General features: G+C 53.3%; 2 protein-coding genes across 7 annotated transcripts in view; one reads left to right on the plus strand and one right to left on the minus strand.

The window, feature by feature from the left end:
• Positions 1–5,178, plus strand: part of DNAH10 (dynein axonemal heavy chain 10) — a 164,138-nt gene extending 158,960 nt beyond the window's left edge. The window contains exons 74-79 of one of the 2 annotated variants that reach the window (XM_043902040.1): positions 12–143; positions 318–529; positions 622–789; positions 2,235–2,415; positions 3,928–4,073; positions 4,771–5,178. In XM_043902040.1, coding sequence (XP_043757975.1) covers positions 12–143; positions 318–529; positions 622–789; positions 2,235–2,415; positions 3,928–4,073; positions 4,771–4,917 — 986 coding nt within the window. In that variant the 3' untranslated portion in view covers positions 4,918–5,178. The remainder of the gene's footprint in view (positions 1–11; positions 144–317; positions 530–621; positions 790–2,234; positions 2,416–3,927; positions 4,074–4,770) is intronic. The other variant, XM_043902041.1, reaches the window with a different exon arrangement.
• Positions 5,179–6,179: 1,001 nt separating this feature from the next.
• CCDC92 (coiled-coil domain containing 92) overlaps positions 6,180–14,964 on the minus strand; it is a 34,795-nt gene continuing 26,010 nt past the window's right edge. For 4 of the 5 annotated variants that reach the window (XM_043902045.1, XM_043902043.1, XM_043902047.1 and 1 more), the window contains 3 exons: positions 10,191–10,337; positions 9,541–9,582; positions 6,180–7,611 (listed from right to left, as the gene is read on the minus strand). In XM_043902045.1, the coding sequence (XP_043757980.1) occupies positions 6,836–7,611; positions 9,541–9,582; positions 10,191–10,320 (948 nt within the window). In that variant the 5' untranslated portion in view covers positions 10,321–10,337 and the 3' untranslated portion in view covers positions 6,180–6,835. Of the gene's footprint in view, positions 7,612–9,540; positions 9,583–10,190; positions 10,356–14,964 lie in introns of all 5 variants that reach the window. The other variant, XM_043902044.1, reaches the window with a different exon arrangement.

A 14,964-nucleotide genomic window follows, 5' to 3' on the forward strand; every position in this document is an offset into this window, starting at 1 on the left:
TGCATTTATAGAAGCCATTGAGGCCCTTCCGCTGGCCAACACGCCTGAAGTGTTTGGTCTTCACCCCAATGCTGAGATCGGATATTACACTCAGGCGGCTCGAGACATGTGGGCTCACCTGCTGGAGCTACAGCCCCAGACGGGTAAAGTCCCCTGCAGACGACTGTGCTCCTGGGGGACCAAGGGCATTGGTCCAAAGCGTGCTGCTTTGGTTTCTGGTAGTTTCCACATTGCTGGTGCCTTCCATCGAAGGCACTGGATGCCCTGGTCCCATGCTCAGGTGCCTTGCTGTCTCTAAAAACGTGTCCTGGTTTCAGGGGAATCCAGCGCTGGCATCAGCCGAGATGATTACATTGGCCAGGTGGCCAAGGACATAGAAAACAAGATGCCCAAAGTCTTTGACTTGGACCTGGTCAGGAAGCACCTTGGACAGGGCATCTCCCCCACCTCGGTGGTCCTCCTGCAGGAGCTGGAGCGCTTCAACAAGCTCGTCATACGAATGGCCAGGTCCCTGGCTGAACTTCAGAGGGTAAGCCCCGGTCCTCAAGTGCAGATTCCTGCCCAGGTGGAGTGCCTGGTCTTCCCCTAATCTTGTCTGATTGCTCTTGATTCTGTCAACAGGCCTTGGCCGGAGAAGTTGGGATGAGCAGTGAATTAGATGATGTAGCCAGGTCTCTCTTTCTTGGGCAAATCCCTAACATCTGGAGAAAGCTTGCCCCTGACACCTTAAAGTCCCTCGGAAACTGGATGCTCTACTTTCTGCGGAGGTTCAACCAGTACACGACATGGGTGAGTGAGAGCAGTGGTCTGCTTGCTGGTTCAAGGCTTGGCCGGGACTCCCTCAAACCATCTCCCAACTTCTCCTGCCGTCTCTGGCAGTACCTCTGTCTGGAGCTGATTAGGTGCTCTGGAAATGGTCCCTGACTCTGCAAGCATATCTGTATTTTTTTTCTCCTTTTGTTTCTTTCTTTTAAAGACTCTGAAGCATCCTATTCACGACTGATTCATCTAAGAGTCTGTCTTGGCAATTGTTCCATCTAAGTATTACACTGAGATCTCTCTAAGCAATTTCAGCTCACAGATATCCTGTATCCTTTCCCCAGTGGACATTTAGGTGGTTATCATTGGAGGTTTTTTTTTAAGTCAATTTTTAAAATTTGACTGCACTGGGTCTTAGTTGTGGCATGTGGGATCTAGTTCCCTGACCAGCGATGGAACCTGGGCCCCTTGTGTTGGGAGCATAGAGTATTGGCCTCTGGGCCACCAGGGAAGTCCCTGTCTTTTTTTGTCTGTTTGTCTTTGGTTTTGCTAGTACAAACATTCTGTTGCATGTGCCTTTGGAGACTCATGTTAGCATATTCCTTGCGTACAATGGAAGGATTGGATCCGGGTGTGTGCGTTTTAAATTCTGACAGCTCTTGTCAGATAGTTTCCTAGAGAACTTGACACCACAGTGTACAAGAATGAACATTTCCTCTCCTCTCTGCCACATGATGTGTTCTTAATATTTTGAACCGTTTTCTCCTTCATAGGTAAAAAATAATATCCAAGATTTTGGATGTGTATTCCTTTAATTATGGTGAGGCCGAATGGCTTCCACGTGTTTACAGACCTGGCGTGTTTCCTGTGACTTGACTTTTTGTATTTGGATTTCATTCTTACCAAGTTTTCCACCTTTTAAACTTGATTTTTAAGAGCTCTTTGTACATCAAGGGGATTTACCCTTTTTCTCTGCTGGAGTTGCAGATACCTCCCAGCTTGCCTCAAGCTTGTTGATTTTGTGTATTTTTTTCCATAGGAGAGTTTTACATTTTAATGTAGTCAAAAAGACCAGTCTTTTCTTTCATGGCTTCTGAGTTTTGTATTCCCCACTCCATAATTCTGAAAACATTCGCTGGAGATCTCATTTGGTACTTTTGTGGTTTATTTATTTATTTATTCATTTTTGTTTTGTTTTTGGCTGTGCCATGGCATATAGGATCCTAGTTCCCTGACCAGGGACTGAACCCTCGACCCCTGCAGTTAGAATGCAAAGTCTCAGTGTGGTTTATTGTTTGTATTTAAGTCTTTGCTCCACCTGGAGTTTGGCCATCCAGCTTGTTTTTCCCAGTGGGCCGCCAGCTGCCGCAGCACCATCTTTATCCCTCTAAGGTGAACTGCCTCTTTCGTCAGCTGTGACCCTGGCATTTGATGGCAGCCCCAGGCTCCCGCCACCTGACCTCCTCCCTTTCCAGGTCACCGAGAGTGAGCCCAGCGTGATGTGGCTCTCTGGGCTGCACATCCCAGAGTCCTACCTCACGGCCCTGGTGCAGGCCACCTGCCGGAGGAACGGCTGGCCGCTGGACCGCTCCACTCTGTTCACCCAAGTGACCAAGTTCCAGGATGCAGACGAAGTGAATGAGCGGGCAGGACAAGGTATGGCCAGCTCCTTATAGACTCACAGTCTCTCCTGTAAGGTCTCCCTCCTGGAGCCAAAGCGGTGAGCACAGTGTGGGCCCGGATGGGACAGGAAGTGTTGGAAGGTCAGACTGCTGCAAACACTGGCTGTGTCTGTGCGCTGTCCGCGTGGGTCCTGGCATCTCTGAGGGTGTGTCTGGATGCCTCTGGTCCGGTTTTTCCTTTGAGATGCAGGCTGATGTCAGGTGAGAGCTGAGCCACACTCGCCCTGCTTGTCTGTGGGAAATGGGCTCCTAGGGTTAGAATGTGAGCTTTCAAAGAACTGGATTGCCAGGTGGCTTCCCAGAACCATGAGACCCCAGGGGCATGGAAGCCAGAGAGTGGGATAGGCGAGGTGTGGACCATTTAATTGTGCTGTAACTTCAAGTCCCTTAGACACTGGCCACAGTCTGCAAATTACAGCTGGAAACTGCTGTTTCTTGGGGGAGTCATGTCTTAGAACAGTGGTCTCCAACCTCTGGGGTCTGTTTCTGATGATCTGAGGCATAGCTGATGTAGAAATAAAGTGCACAAGAAGTGCAATGTGCTTGAATCATCCTGAAATCATTGCCCCAAACATCGCCCCTGACTCCCAGTCCGTGGAAAAATTGTCTTCCACGAAACTGGTCCCTAGTGCCGAAAAGGTTGGGGATGCTGTCTTAGAGGGCACTCCACTGCAAGCACAAAAGCCCTCTTGAGCTACTGATAGCTCGGGGAGCAGGGATTTACAGTGAACATTCAGGAATGCTCCATCCCCATTGTAGAAGACCCAGAGAGGTCTCAGAGGGACTGGCGGTGTTGGGGCCACCACCCTCTCTGGGCCAAGTGGCCGTCCTCTTCTCTGCTCCTGGGCAAGTATGCACTGTCCTCCTCCCCTGAGACCACTTCCTCTGCGAGGCTTCAGCTCCCTGCTTTCCGAAATGTCACTTCGGCTCGGGGGGACTCGGAATTGCTGTGGTGCCAGCTGACTCTGGGGGCCCCAAGCCGCTAAGTCTGGGGCACCAAATCGCTGGGGAGAGACGACCACCCCTCCTCCATGGCACAGTGGCCGTAGGGAGGGTCATGGGGTCTCCGGGGCATCGCATCTGAGCTGTTCCTCTATGAAGGGAAAGCGGGCCAGGTAGAAGTGGTGGCCACGTCTTTTGGGAACAGGCACGGGCTGTGTCTGGGAAAGGAGAATCGGTTAGTTACCTTTTTGTTCATTGATATGCACATCCCCTAAGAGCCATACAGCAGAATTATACATGCCCCTGCCTGAGTCCAGGGTTTCCCACATGGCTCAGTGGTAAAGAATCCGCCTGCCAATGCAGGAGACGCGAGTTCGATCCCTGGGTTGGGAAGATCCCCTGGAGGAGGAAATGGCAACCCACTCCAGTATTCTTGCCTGGGAAATCCCATGCAAGAGGAGCCTGTGGGGTTGCAAAAGAGTCAGACACGACTGAGGGACTAAACAACAACTGCCTAAGCCTGGCTCTCTTCCTGTGCCTCTAGGATGCTTTGTGTCAGGACTGTATCTAGAAGGCGCTGACTGGGACATAGAAAGAGGATGTCTTATCAAGAGCAAACCCAAGGTGCTGGTGGTTGACCTGCCCATCCTGAAGATCATCCCCATTGAAGCCCATCGCCTCAAACTGCAGGTGAAATGCTGATGCCCGTCCTGGTTCTCCTCTTCTGGTCTCCTCTTGACTAGAGTTAGACACCAGGCAGTTTCCAACAGTCTTGCCTTTTAGCACAGGAGCCCTTCACCTTTCAGGGCTGGGGGAAGCCCTTGAGCCCGTCCTCGGGAAATGCACTCATGCGCACGCGTGCGTGCAGAGTCTTCCTCAGGGGAGCACGGGTTCAAGGTCGGAGGCTGTGGTCCAGGCCTGCTTCAGGAGTGACTTCTCCCTTCTTGTGAAATTCTGTGGACACTCCTTGGATCAGAATGGAGTTACCTTCGGTGTGGACGGCAGGTGATCCTGCCCTGCCGCCTATCCGCTTTTCATGGGTGTTTGCAGAGCCTGGGCGTGCTTCATAGGCTTGGTGGGGAGCCCTCTGCATCCTTAGCTCTTCGATGAGCCTTTGCCCTCCCACCCACCCTCTGGGACTACTGCTCCCTTCTGCTGGCTCAGCTGGTGAAGAATCCTCCTGCAATATGGGATACCTGGGTTCGATCCCTGGGTTGGGACGATCCCCTGGAGAACGGAATGGCTATCCACTCCAGTATTCTGACCTGGAGAATTTTATGGACTGTATAGTCCATATATAGTCCATGGGGTCGTAAAGAGTTGGACATGACTGAGCAGCTTTCAATTTCACTTTCGATTCTGCCCTCACACGCTTTTTCCTGTGCAGAACACCTTCCGGACGCCTGTCTACACCACCTCCACCAGAAGGAATGCCATGGGGGTCGGCTTGGTCTTTGAAGCTGATCTCTTTACCACGAAGCACATTTCTCACTGGGTCCTGCAAGGGGTGTGCCTCACCCTGAATTCTGATTAACCCTCTAGCTGAAGAAACAACAATGGATTCTAAGTCTGTGGTCAGCGGTGGATATGCTGGGAGTTAGGGAAGACTAGATCGTCTGCTGTCACTTCTTGGGACCGCTGGAAGAAGGAGGGGGATTGACACTGCTTTTTCCTTTCATTTGAAATCAGCCATTTTCATCTTTTTCTATATGTTAACCTGAATGGTTTTTTCAAAAGAAAAACTATTTTTTAAGGATTCTGTGTATTCAAAAAGTAAAATCAAAAAGAGCCTTTTAAGATGTGTCGAATTCTCTTTCCCTTTTCAGACGGAAATCTCTTTCCCTTCTCAACAAAATTGCCTGGCATGTCAATGGCACAAGTGAGAATTCTAATGTAAATTGTCAAAGGTGGTTTTTTTGTTTTTGTTTTTAGTATTTACTTAGTCATTTATTTGGCTGTGCCAGGTCTTAGTTGCAGTATGCAGGATCTTTAGTTTCAGTATGTGGGATTTAGTTCCCTGACCAAGGATCGAACCCCAGCCCCCTGCATTGGGAGCTGGGAGGTTTAGCCACTGAACCACCAGGGAAGTCCCCCAAAGGTGGTTTTCTGATAATCCAGGTCTGTTTCAGCAGCTGCCTCTTTGGAGGCAAGCACTGTGTGCTAGGGTGTGGGGTAGAAGGCTGGGGCTGCCCCGAGGGGTCAGCAGGGGCCCCTTCCCTGGGCTGATGATGTCGAGGAGGAGCAGAGGTGGACAGAACCACCCAGGACCTCTCCCTTCCGCAACTCTCCAGACCAGTTCTTGTGCTGCAGACCGGCCAGCATGTGGGTGAGGCCAGTGGGTCTGATGTTTAAACCCTGCCTGAGCTCCTGCCCCCAACTGCCTGGGTTTGTGAGGGTGCAGACTTAGAAATTTCCAGGACCAGCGGCTCCTGGGCGTCCCTTCCTTCTCTGCACCTGGAGCCCTGGCCAGGCCGGTCTGGGGATGAGGAGCATCTTAACTCGGCATGGGAGGAACAGGTCTGAGCTGAGCGCTAGCAGGACACGAGGGCAGGGCCGGAAAAGCGACTTTTGCCAGAAACGCAGAACATTCTAGGGACTAGCTCTGGGTAGTGCGAGCTAACAGGGGCTCCTCTTTCCGGAAGTGAACCCCACCCTGGGACCTACCCTGGGTGAGCCCACTGTCTGGGCAGCAGTTGGGGGTGGGGGTGGGGGTGCGCTATTTCTCCCCCTCCCACTGTCCCTCCCCTCCAGGCCCACCCTGGGGTGGTTTAATAAAAGACACAAAACAGAAAGAAGGCAGGTTTAGAAAATAAAGTTTGTTGGGATCTTGAACATTTTGGATAAAACAAACAACAAAAAATATGAACACACATTCAGGTCGTGGTGATATGAGGAGTAATGTCATCTTATTTAGTTCCTGTGACATAACATACAACTGCTTGGCTTATCTGTGCCGCCCCCGGGGAGGGTGTGTCAGGGGGGTCTCCAGGAGGGCTCAGGGCTTTTCCGGAAAGGCCGCCCCGGAAACCCGAGGCGTGAGGTCAAGGCCGATATGCGTTGCTCGGACTTTAGAATTAGGCGTGTGACTATCGGATAATTTCGTTAACGTCGAGCAGGAACGCGGCCTGCGGCCCGTGCTGTGCGCGCGCGCGTGCGCGGAGGTTCCGCGGAGCGGGGCTGGAAGCAAGCGAGTGGGCACGCAGGTGTTTGGCCTCAGCGATTAGTAAATACGGATTCTGCGGCAGGGGCAAGATCGTGTTTCGGTGTCAAGGCAGAGGGCCAGAGGAGGAGCAGGAGAATAATCTGTTGACAGTGTGAAAAAAATTTGGCATGCATGGGGATTGAAAAAAAAAAAAAAAGCAAAAGAGGAGGTGCGGATGAAGTGTTTTCCTAGTGGTGATCACAGTGCCTCGACAGCGGGGTGGAGGGTCGCGGGGGGTGGGGGTGGGCGCTCACACAGTTCTGTCCGTCCCTGAGTGCTTCCTGACCACCTTGCCTCCGTTCACCTGGTCCACCGCCAGCGTCTCCACCTCGGGCGGGGCCTGCGCGGGGGCCACGTGGTGGATGCGGTGCGCCACGCCCACGTGCGCCTTGTGCGGCTTCTCGCGCGCGGGGCTGGGCTGCTCGCCGGCGCTGCGGTCCGAGGCGATGGGGGGGATGACGAGGGGCCGCTCCTTGATCAGGTGGACCTCGGCCGACTCCCTGGCCAGCAGAAACGGGGTGGGGTCTGGCATGGCGTCCACCGGCTCCCGCAGCAGCAGTTTCCGGCTCTCGGCCCCGAATCTGTAGACCTCCTCGAACTCCGGGTGCAGCGGGGCCGAGAGGCTCTTCTTCATGCGGCGCCGGGGCGTCTCGGGCAGCCTGTCCTTGGGCGGCGCCGGCTTGTAGCTGGCCAGCGCGGGGCTGCCGGCCGGGCTGCCGTCCGAGGTGCCGCCCGAGCTCAGGAGCTTCCTCTTGGTGGCGTGCAGCTGCGAGGTCAGGTAGGCGATGGTGCCGGCGCGCTGCTCCAGCTCGCTGGTCAGCACGCCCAGCTTGTGGCTCTTGACCTTCAGCTCCTCCAGGTACTTGCGCTCGCGCTCCTTGATGGTGTTCTCCAGCACGGTGATCATCGCGTTCTTCTGCTCCAGCTCCTTTAGCAACTCCGTGTTCTCGTCCTCCTTCAGTTTCAGCTGCGCCTCCAGGTCTTCACATCTTTTCTTGAGTTCACTGCTTCTGGAAGCTCCGTCCCCTGGATGGACAAGCCGAGGGGGCAGAGTGAGAACCCAAGGGCAGGGCGGCTAGGTGGTGGGGGTGGGGGGGACGGGGTCAGGGAGACTTCCCTGAAAGGATCAGGGGTCTAGGCCGGCCTCGCCTCCCCATGGGGGAAGGGTATGCCTGCCCAAGATGGGTGTGGTACCCACAGGCCACAAGGAAGGCGGGACCCCACCCCTCATGCCGCTTCAGTGTCCTCTCCTCCCAGGAAAGGGTAGGTGATCAGGAGGTCTTTGAGGCCCTGTCCAGTTCAGTTCTGTGGCTTAGTGCATGAAAGGATGTCTCCAAATTAAAAAAACGCTGATGTTAAAATGGGCAGCTTCAGAGTATTGGTTGGTTGTGGTTTAATCACTGAGTCCTGTCCAACTCTTTTTGCAACCCGGTGGACTGTAGCCCGCCCGGCTTCTCTCTTCATGGGATTTCCCAGGCAAGAATACTGGAGTGGGTTGCCATTTCCTTCTCCAGGGGACCTTGCTGACCCAGGGATCCTACCCATGTCTACTGCACTGGCAGGCGGATTCTTTATTGCTGAGCCACCTGGGAGCCTTAGACCTTTCCAAAGGCGTAGGATTACCCTGTTAGCACAGCCATCTGTCTGCTCCATTCAAAGCCCATTTTGGAAAGACAGATGTAGATGTTCTCCATGTCTAAGGCACAAAAGCTCTCAAGTTTCGGGGAAGACCCAATGCCAGGCTGCCACTTTTCCCCTGCCTCGGGTCCCCTCTCTGCATCTCTCAGAGCCTGAACCGTAACCCCTGGGGGAAGGCCTGTTTAGAAAAAGCCATCGTGACTCCAGTGTGGTTTTTGCACTTTTAAAACCGTCATCTGTTCTCTGGTGCAGCTATTTGGGACAGGCCATAGAGGCCCTGGCTTCTGTCCCCTCTGCCCCAGCTGCCAGCAGGCTGGTAGCTTTGCAGGTCCCTGAAGATTCTGGCTTTGGGGGAGCATTGCTGGGACAAGAGCCTAGAGAGAGGCGTTCAGGGCTGTTCTGGAGGCCACGCAGTAATGTGGCCCCTTGTTCAACCAGTCTGTAGAGAGCACACATGCTGTGCCAGGTCCTGTGCTAACTCGCTGGACAGAGATGGAACCCTGCTCCACCCCTTCTTTCTGGTTTATATCACATCTCGTTCTTGGTTACAGAAGGAACGCATACTCACTGTAAAAAAACCAGAGAACCCAGAAAAGCAGAGAAGTGAAGTGAAAGTCGCTCAGTCATGCCCAACTCTTTGTGACCCCATGGACTGCAGCCTGCCAGGCTCTTCTGTCCATGAAATTCTCCAGGCAAGGATACTGGAGTGGGTTGCCATTTCCTTCACCAGGGTATCTTCCTGACCCAGGAATCAAACCCTGGTCTCCTGTACTGCAGGAAGATTCTTTACTGACTGAGCTACCAGGGAAGCCCACAGAGAATGGGCATTCTAAATGAAATATTGGTCGCTTCGGTTGTGTCTGACTCGTTGTAACCCCATGAACTGTAGCCTGCCAGGCTCCTCTGTCCATGGAATTCTCCAGACAAGAATATTGGCGTGAAAAAAAAAAAATATTGGCGTGGATAGCCATTCCCTTCTCCAGGGGATCTTCCCAACCAAGGGATCGAACTTGGGTCTCCTGCATGGCAGGTGGATTCTTTACCATTTGAGCCACCAGGGAAGCCCATTCTAAATACATGTGTCAATCAAGAAAAAAAAAAGAGCATGCACCCCTCTTGCCCCACTGACAGCCCCTTGTCACACCTAGGGAGTCCAGACTGCCCTTGCCCTCCTCTTGGAGAGCTCTGCTCACACGTGCAACTCTTCACAGTAAATGTGTTTTCTTCTACATGTGTCATTAGTGAAAACAGGTGGCACCAACATCTGCCACACTAGGAAACAACAGTGGCACTAAATTTGGGGAAGGGAGTTCTTACCTGTCTGATCCGAACTCTTGACTGTCAGCTCATACGTTAAATCTAAAAAGGAGATCATATACAATCATTGCGAATGATTACTGTACCTTCAAAACCTTCATCTGCTCTGAAAATGCAGAACTGATTCCCATGATCAGCCCAAGGGTCCTGCCCAGACAGGGCAGGGATTGCCAGCATTAGAGGCAAAAGTGACAACAGAGACCATCAGTGGCCACTGTCCTTACTAGGGTTCAGAGGGGACCCTTCTTTCCCCTTATATGTACCCCAACATCCACAATTACCAAGCAGCTTGCTCTGTGTGTTATACTTTGGTCATTGGTTCCAAGATGCATTGTATTAATAAACTCTAACCATTGCACTTGGATCCTTCAAGTCCTCAGTAAGCTGAGAACTGGCTTTCCAGCTTTACGCTCGGTGCATGTGGCCTTGGCAAAGAGGATGAGGTAAGGCATTCAGAGGGACTCCAGCGATGACAGGGTTAGCCACCCAGAGGAGGGAAGTGAAACCCCCTTCTCACGCCCCTGGCACAGCTCTGGAGGCAGCCAGTGTGCAATTGTCTTGATGACAGGTTGTGGTTTGCTCTGGGGCTGCCCCCCACCCCCGCCCCCTGCCCCGGCCCCTGCAGGTTGCTGGGGCCCCCACCCCCACACCTGTGCAGTGCTGCTGCAGTCGCCTGATCTCCGCGTGCAGCCCCTTGAGCGTGCTGGCGTGCTCCCGCTGAAGGAACAAGAGGTTCTTCTGTGCGCTGTGTAACTGGTTCTCCAGGTTTGTGGCTGCCATGCTGACATGCAGGTGACCTGCAGGGGACACAGGGCCTGGTGGCAGGAGAGTCACAGGGTGACAGGCAGGAAAAGGACACTGCCTGCTGCCTGCCCCCCCAACCCCCGCCCTGTGGCTTTGTGGGGTGGAGGGCAGTGTGAGGCCCGGCTCTGGATGCACAAGGTTCCCTGATTCCAAACCCTGGCCTCGCCACGGGCTCCCCAGCTGTGGCTGACTGAGGCCAGACTCACTCCTGAAAGACGTCCTTGAGCAGGTGAGGCACTGGCTGCCTCCTCCCAGGAGAACCAGGTGCTGAGGAAGTGACATCTAGAGCTGCCAGGCCAGGAGTAGGAGGGAGATGAAGGGGCATTTCAGAGGGAGCCCCCCCTGCAGACCCTTCTCTTTACTTCTGATTTCCTGAGAACAGTCCCACGGGGCCATGAGGAGGAGTCTGAGTCCAGACTCAGACCCTGCCCTACTCCCCGCCCCTCAGCTTCCAGCCTTCATCATCAGCCACTCACTCAGGGCTCAGACTCTTGGCCTGACTGTAACTAGAGAGATTCAGTGAAGTCAGCCGGCCTTTCTGGAAAGGCTACCAGAGTAATTCAAGACACCTTTGCACAGCACTGGAAAATGCTAAGGATGAAATGTGGATTATCTGTCTATAAATTATCCCTGTGAATACAGAGCCTCACGGTGCTTTTTTCCTAGTCTGCTGGGCCAGCAAGCACCCCCAGAGGAAACACCACCTCTCAGGGGGCATCCGGTGGGTGGGTGTGTGGTAGGGCAGCAGCATGGTTCGAGGGTCCGCTCTAGAGGTGACAGTTCAATGGGTGACACCAAGCTCAGTCTGTTATCTCTTAAGTCCTGTGGTGACATTTACACCCCAACTCTGGAGCTAAGAATGGGGTGTATTTAGAACCCCAGGACATGCGTTTTTATTCACAAGAGAAGGCTCCTCCAAAGGAAAGTGAAGATGAGCAGGGAAGGGCAGAGCATGCGCCAGAGCATGGGAGGAGCATGCTCACCCGCACATCCTAGAAAGACACGCCACTCAGGGGAGAAGGAGAAAGCCGTGACTAAGAGGAAACTCAGGGGCTTCCCCGGGGGCCCAGTGGTCAAGAACCCGCCTGCCAATGCAGGAGACGCGGGTTCAAACTCTAGGTAGGGAAGATCTCCTGGAGAAGGAAATGGCAACCCACTCCGGGATTCTTGCCTGGAGAATCCCACAGACAGAGGAGCCTGGCGGGCTCCAGTCCACGGGGTCGCGAAGAGTCGGCCGAGCGCACACGCAGACACACAAGAGGAAAACGGAACATGCAGCTTTGGGTGGGAGTGTTCACTGCGCCTTGTTACAGGGAGCGATCTGGCAAAGTGTTGCCTGGAACCTTAGAATTTATTTTAGCAATTCCATTTCTAGGAATCCACCAGAGGGAAATAATAACCTCCGTGTGAGAAAGATGAAGCTGTAAGGACAGTCATTGCACTGCAGTTTACGGTCAGAACTGAGTCAGGAAACAAAATCCAGCAAGAAGGAACGGGTTGAATAAATAAGAGAGTTATCTCTATGGAAGGAGGATCGGATCTCCCCAGAGGCCTGGAACTCTACCTAAGGTCTGGCCGCAGGCCACGCCAGAGTGGAGTTTCCATCCACCAGAGCTGCCCTCGGAGGAGCCGAGAGCAGCCTGCCTGTGGGAGCAAGGAAGATTCCTGTCGCCCCTGGAATTGTCTCCCTGCTGCGGCCACAAGCTTTTTGTACAGGACCGCCGGGCCAGACACTAGTTCTAACTGGAGCCCCATGGTGCCTGAGATCCTGATGGTGTGGTCAGGATGTGGCCCTGGGAGGAGGACGCTGACATGACAAGGCGCCAGCTCCAAGCAGGGCAGGTCCAGGGTGTGAGCCACGAAGGGCTGCAGAGTGTCCCAAAGCTGAACGCCCTTGACGTCAAACGGATGCGAACGCAGGGCCACTCCTGGAGCTTTCGGTCAGGATGCCCAGGTTTACTTCTCAGCAGACCTGTGTCTGTCACTCTGGCATCAGCTCCATCATCTCACTGGGAACATCCACTCCTAGGATCTATGGTGGGCTTTGCACGTAGCAATTCCAGGGGAGTCGCGTTGTTCTCCTCTTTAAAAGGACCAACCTGGGACTTGCCTGCTGGTCCAGTGGTTAAGGCACTGGGCTTCCAATGGAAGAGGGGCAGGTTCGATCCCTAGTCGGGGAACTAAAAGCCCACATGCAGCGTAGCCAGAAATAATTTAAAAGGACAGACCTAAATCTGTGCTAATGTGGCTAACGGAAAAAGCAGAGCCTGTGTTTTAGGGGTTTGCCATTGATGATAAAGAACCGTTTACATTCCATCCAGAACTTACTGGGTCTAGGCAGGTAAAGAACAGACCAGGCATCCAAAGCCCCCTCGCTGACCATCTGCTCTGCCACCTGGAGCAGCCACCACTGTGTCTTGGTGACCCTACTTCGAAAACAGTTCTTGAATCCACTTGCTTCTCTCTGTCTCACGCCTAAGCCACATCACCCTCACCTGGATCGCTACAGAACCCCCACTCTGTCCCCACAGGGGAGCAGGGTGACGTTAACAGAACCTTCCACGGCTCTGAGTGGGGTGGGTTCACGAAGCCCCGGGACCAGCCCTGTGGTCTCTGCGCCCAGCGGCTCAGTGAGCCTCCAGGGCCTTGGCCTCTGCACTCTGGGGGCCTGTCTTGGGTTCCTCTGCCCAAAAGGCTCCTCTTGTGTCCTCCCTTTGGCCCACCATTCCCCACGAGCTGAGGCCTGCATGTCTTTACTTCTTGGCTCAAGTTCACTTCTGCCCTGGCCCCAGGCTGGGCGAGGTCACTCCTCCGGCCCTTCACCGCCAGCCCACAACTAGGCAACTATCTCCTGCCTCCACGCACGGACTGCAGGCTGGGTCACTGCTGGATCCCAAGCCCTTGCTCGGAGCCTGGCAGCTAAGAGGCCAGCTGTCAGCACTCGCTAAACCAGCGGGCCCCAGCGCCAGCTGTTGAGCGTGGGTGCTGCACCAGGGGAGCTCGAGGCCTTTGGGGCTGAAGAGCCTCTGTTTCCATGAGCTTCTGACTTTGCATGCCTTGGGCAAAGAAAGCATGATATACTAAAATTGCAGAACGGTTTTGCCCAGCGCTGATGGTACAAATGAGGTGCCCAGAAATAAATAGGTGCTTCTGTGACGTGCCATCAGGAGCAGGGAGCGAGGTGGAAATGTGGCCTCTGCAGGCACCCCTTCTCCACATCACAGCCTGGGGTTCAGTTTTACTTGTGGGGAGGTCACCGGTGGTCCAGTGGGTAAGAATCTGCTTTCCAACGCAGGGGACTCGGGTTCAACCCCGGGCTTCCCTGGTAGCTCAAGTGGTAAAGGATCTGCCTGCAATTCAGGAGACCCGGGTTTGATCCCTGGGCCAGGAAGATCCTCTGGAGGCGGGCATGGCTGCCCACTCCAGTATTCTTGCTTGAAGAACCCTATGAACAGAGGAGCCTGCGGGCTACAGTCCATGGGGTAGCAAAAGAGTCAGACACGACTGAAGCGACTGGCTCAGTCCCTGGTCGGGAAACTAAGAATCCCACATGCCACGGGGCAACTGAACCCATGCCACAACTAGAGCAGCTCCTGAGCCACAACAGAGATCTGTGTGCCACAACTAAGACCTGAGGCAGTCAAGTAAATAAATATTAAAGCACGTTTTACTTGTAACAAATTTAATGATTTAAATAAGCATTCGCATTCTAGTTGCCTTCGAGTAAGCAACTTGAACTGCACTCAATCTGATTCATTAATTCATCACCATAACTACAGAAATAAAAGTGTGGCCTCGAAGCTTCCCATTCACGCGGGCAGGCAGTCTGGAGAAGAAGGAACACAAGATAAACAGGGGAGTGTGGGTATATAATGGGCAAAGCTGGCTCTGTTTGGAGCTCTGACAGTTGGAGGACAAGGGTTTTTCAGCCCTGTGATACTCCATCTGGATGCTGGTGTCTCTTCTTCCACAATGTACACTAACTTAAAAGGCCCAGAAGAGGAGATACCATCTGGGCAGGGTATCCTCTGGTTGTTGGATGTCCGTGAGAGAGACAGGTTCACTTGGGTCCAAGGAGACAAGTCTCATCTCCAAATGGGATCCAAATTACTGTCAATACATTATTTTCTCATCAGCGCAAAGAGGTAAACAGTGTCACTGACTTCCGGAGAATAGAGAGTTGCTGCTGCTTTAAAGGTGATGGTTTGCGACTGCCCTTGTGGTCCAGTGGCTAAGACTCTGAGCTCTCAGTGCAGAGGGTCTGGGTTCCATCCCTGGTCAGGGAACTAGATCCTACATGCTGCAACTAAGAGTTCACATGGCGCAACTAAACATCTGACATGACGCAACTAAGACCTGGCACAGCCAAATAAATAATATAAAATAAATATTTAAAAAGAGAGAAGGTAATGGTTTAATGTCATCTCCTTGGCTACTGATGACATGGAATCACCACAACGACTTAATCCTTCCAAGAAGCTGACATGAATGAAGCTACAGAAGCATCCTGTTTAGATCAAGGAGACGCAGCTGAGAGACGCAGACAGTCTGGAGGAAGAGATGGAATCGGTCTTGGGAGGGTGAATTCAGCATCTCTGAGGCGCTATGGGATTCAGAGAC

Source organism: Cervus elaphus, chromosome 5 (genome assembly GCF_910594005.1).
Source record: "Cervus elaphus chromosome 5, mCerEla1.1, whole genome shotgun sequence".
NCBI lineage: Eukaryota > Metazoa > Chordata > Mammalia > Artiodactyla > Cervidae > Cervus > Cervus elaphus.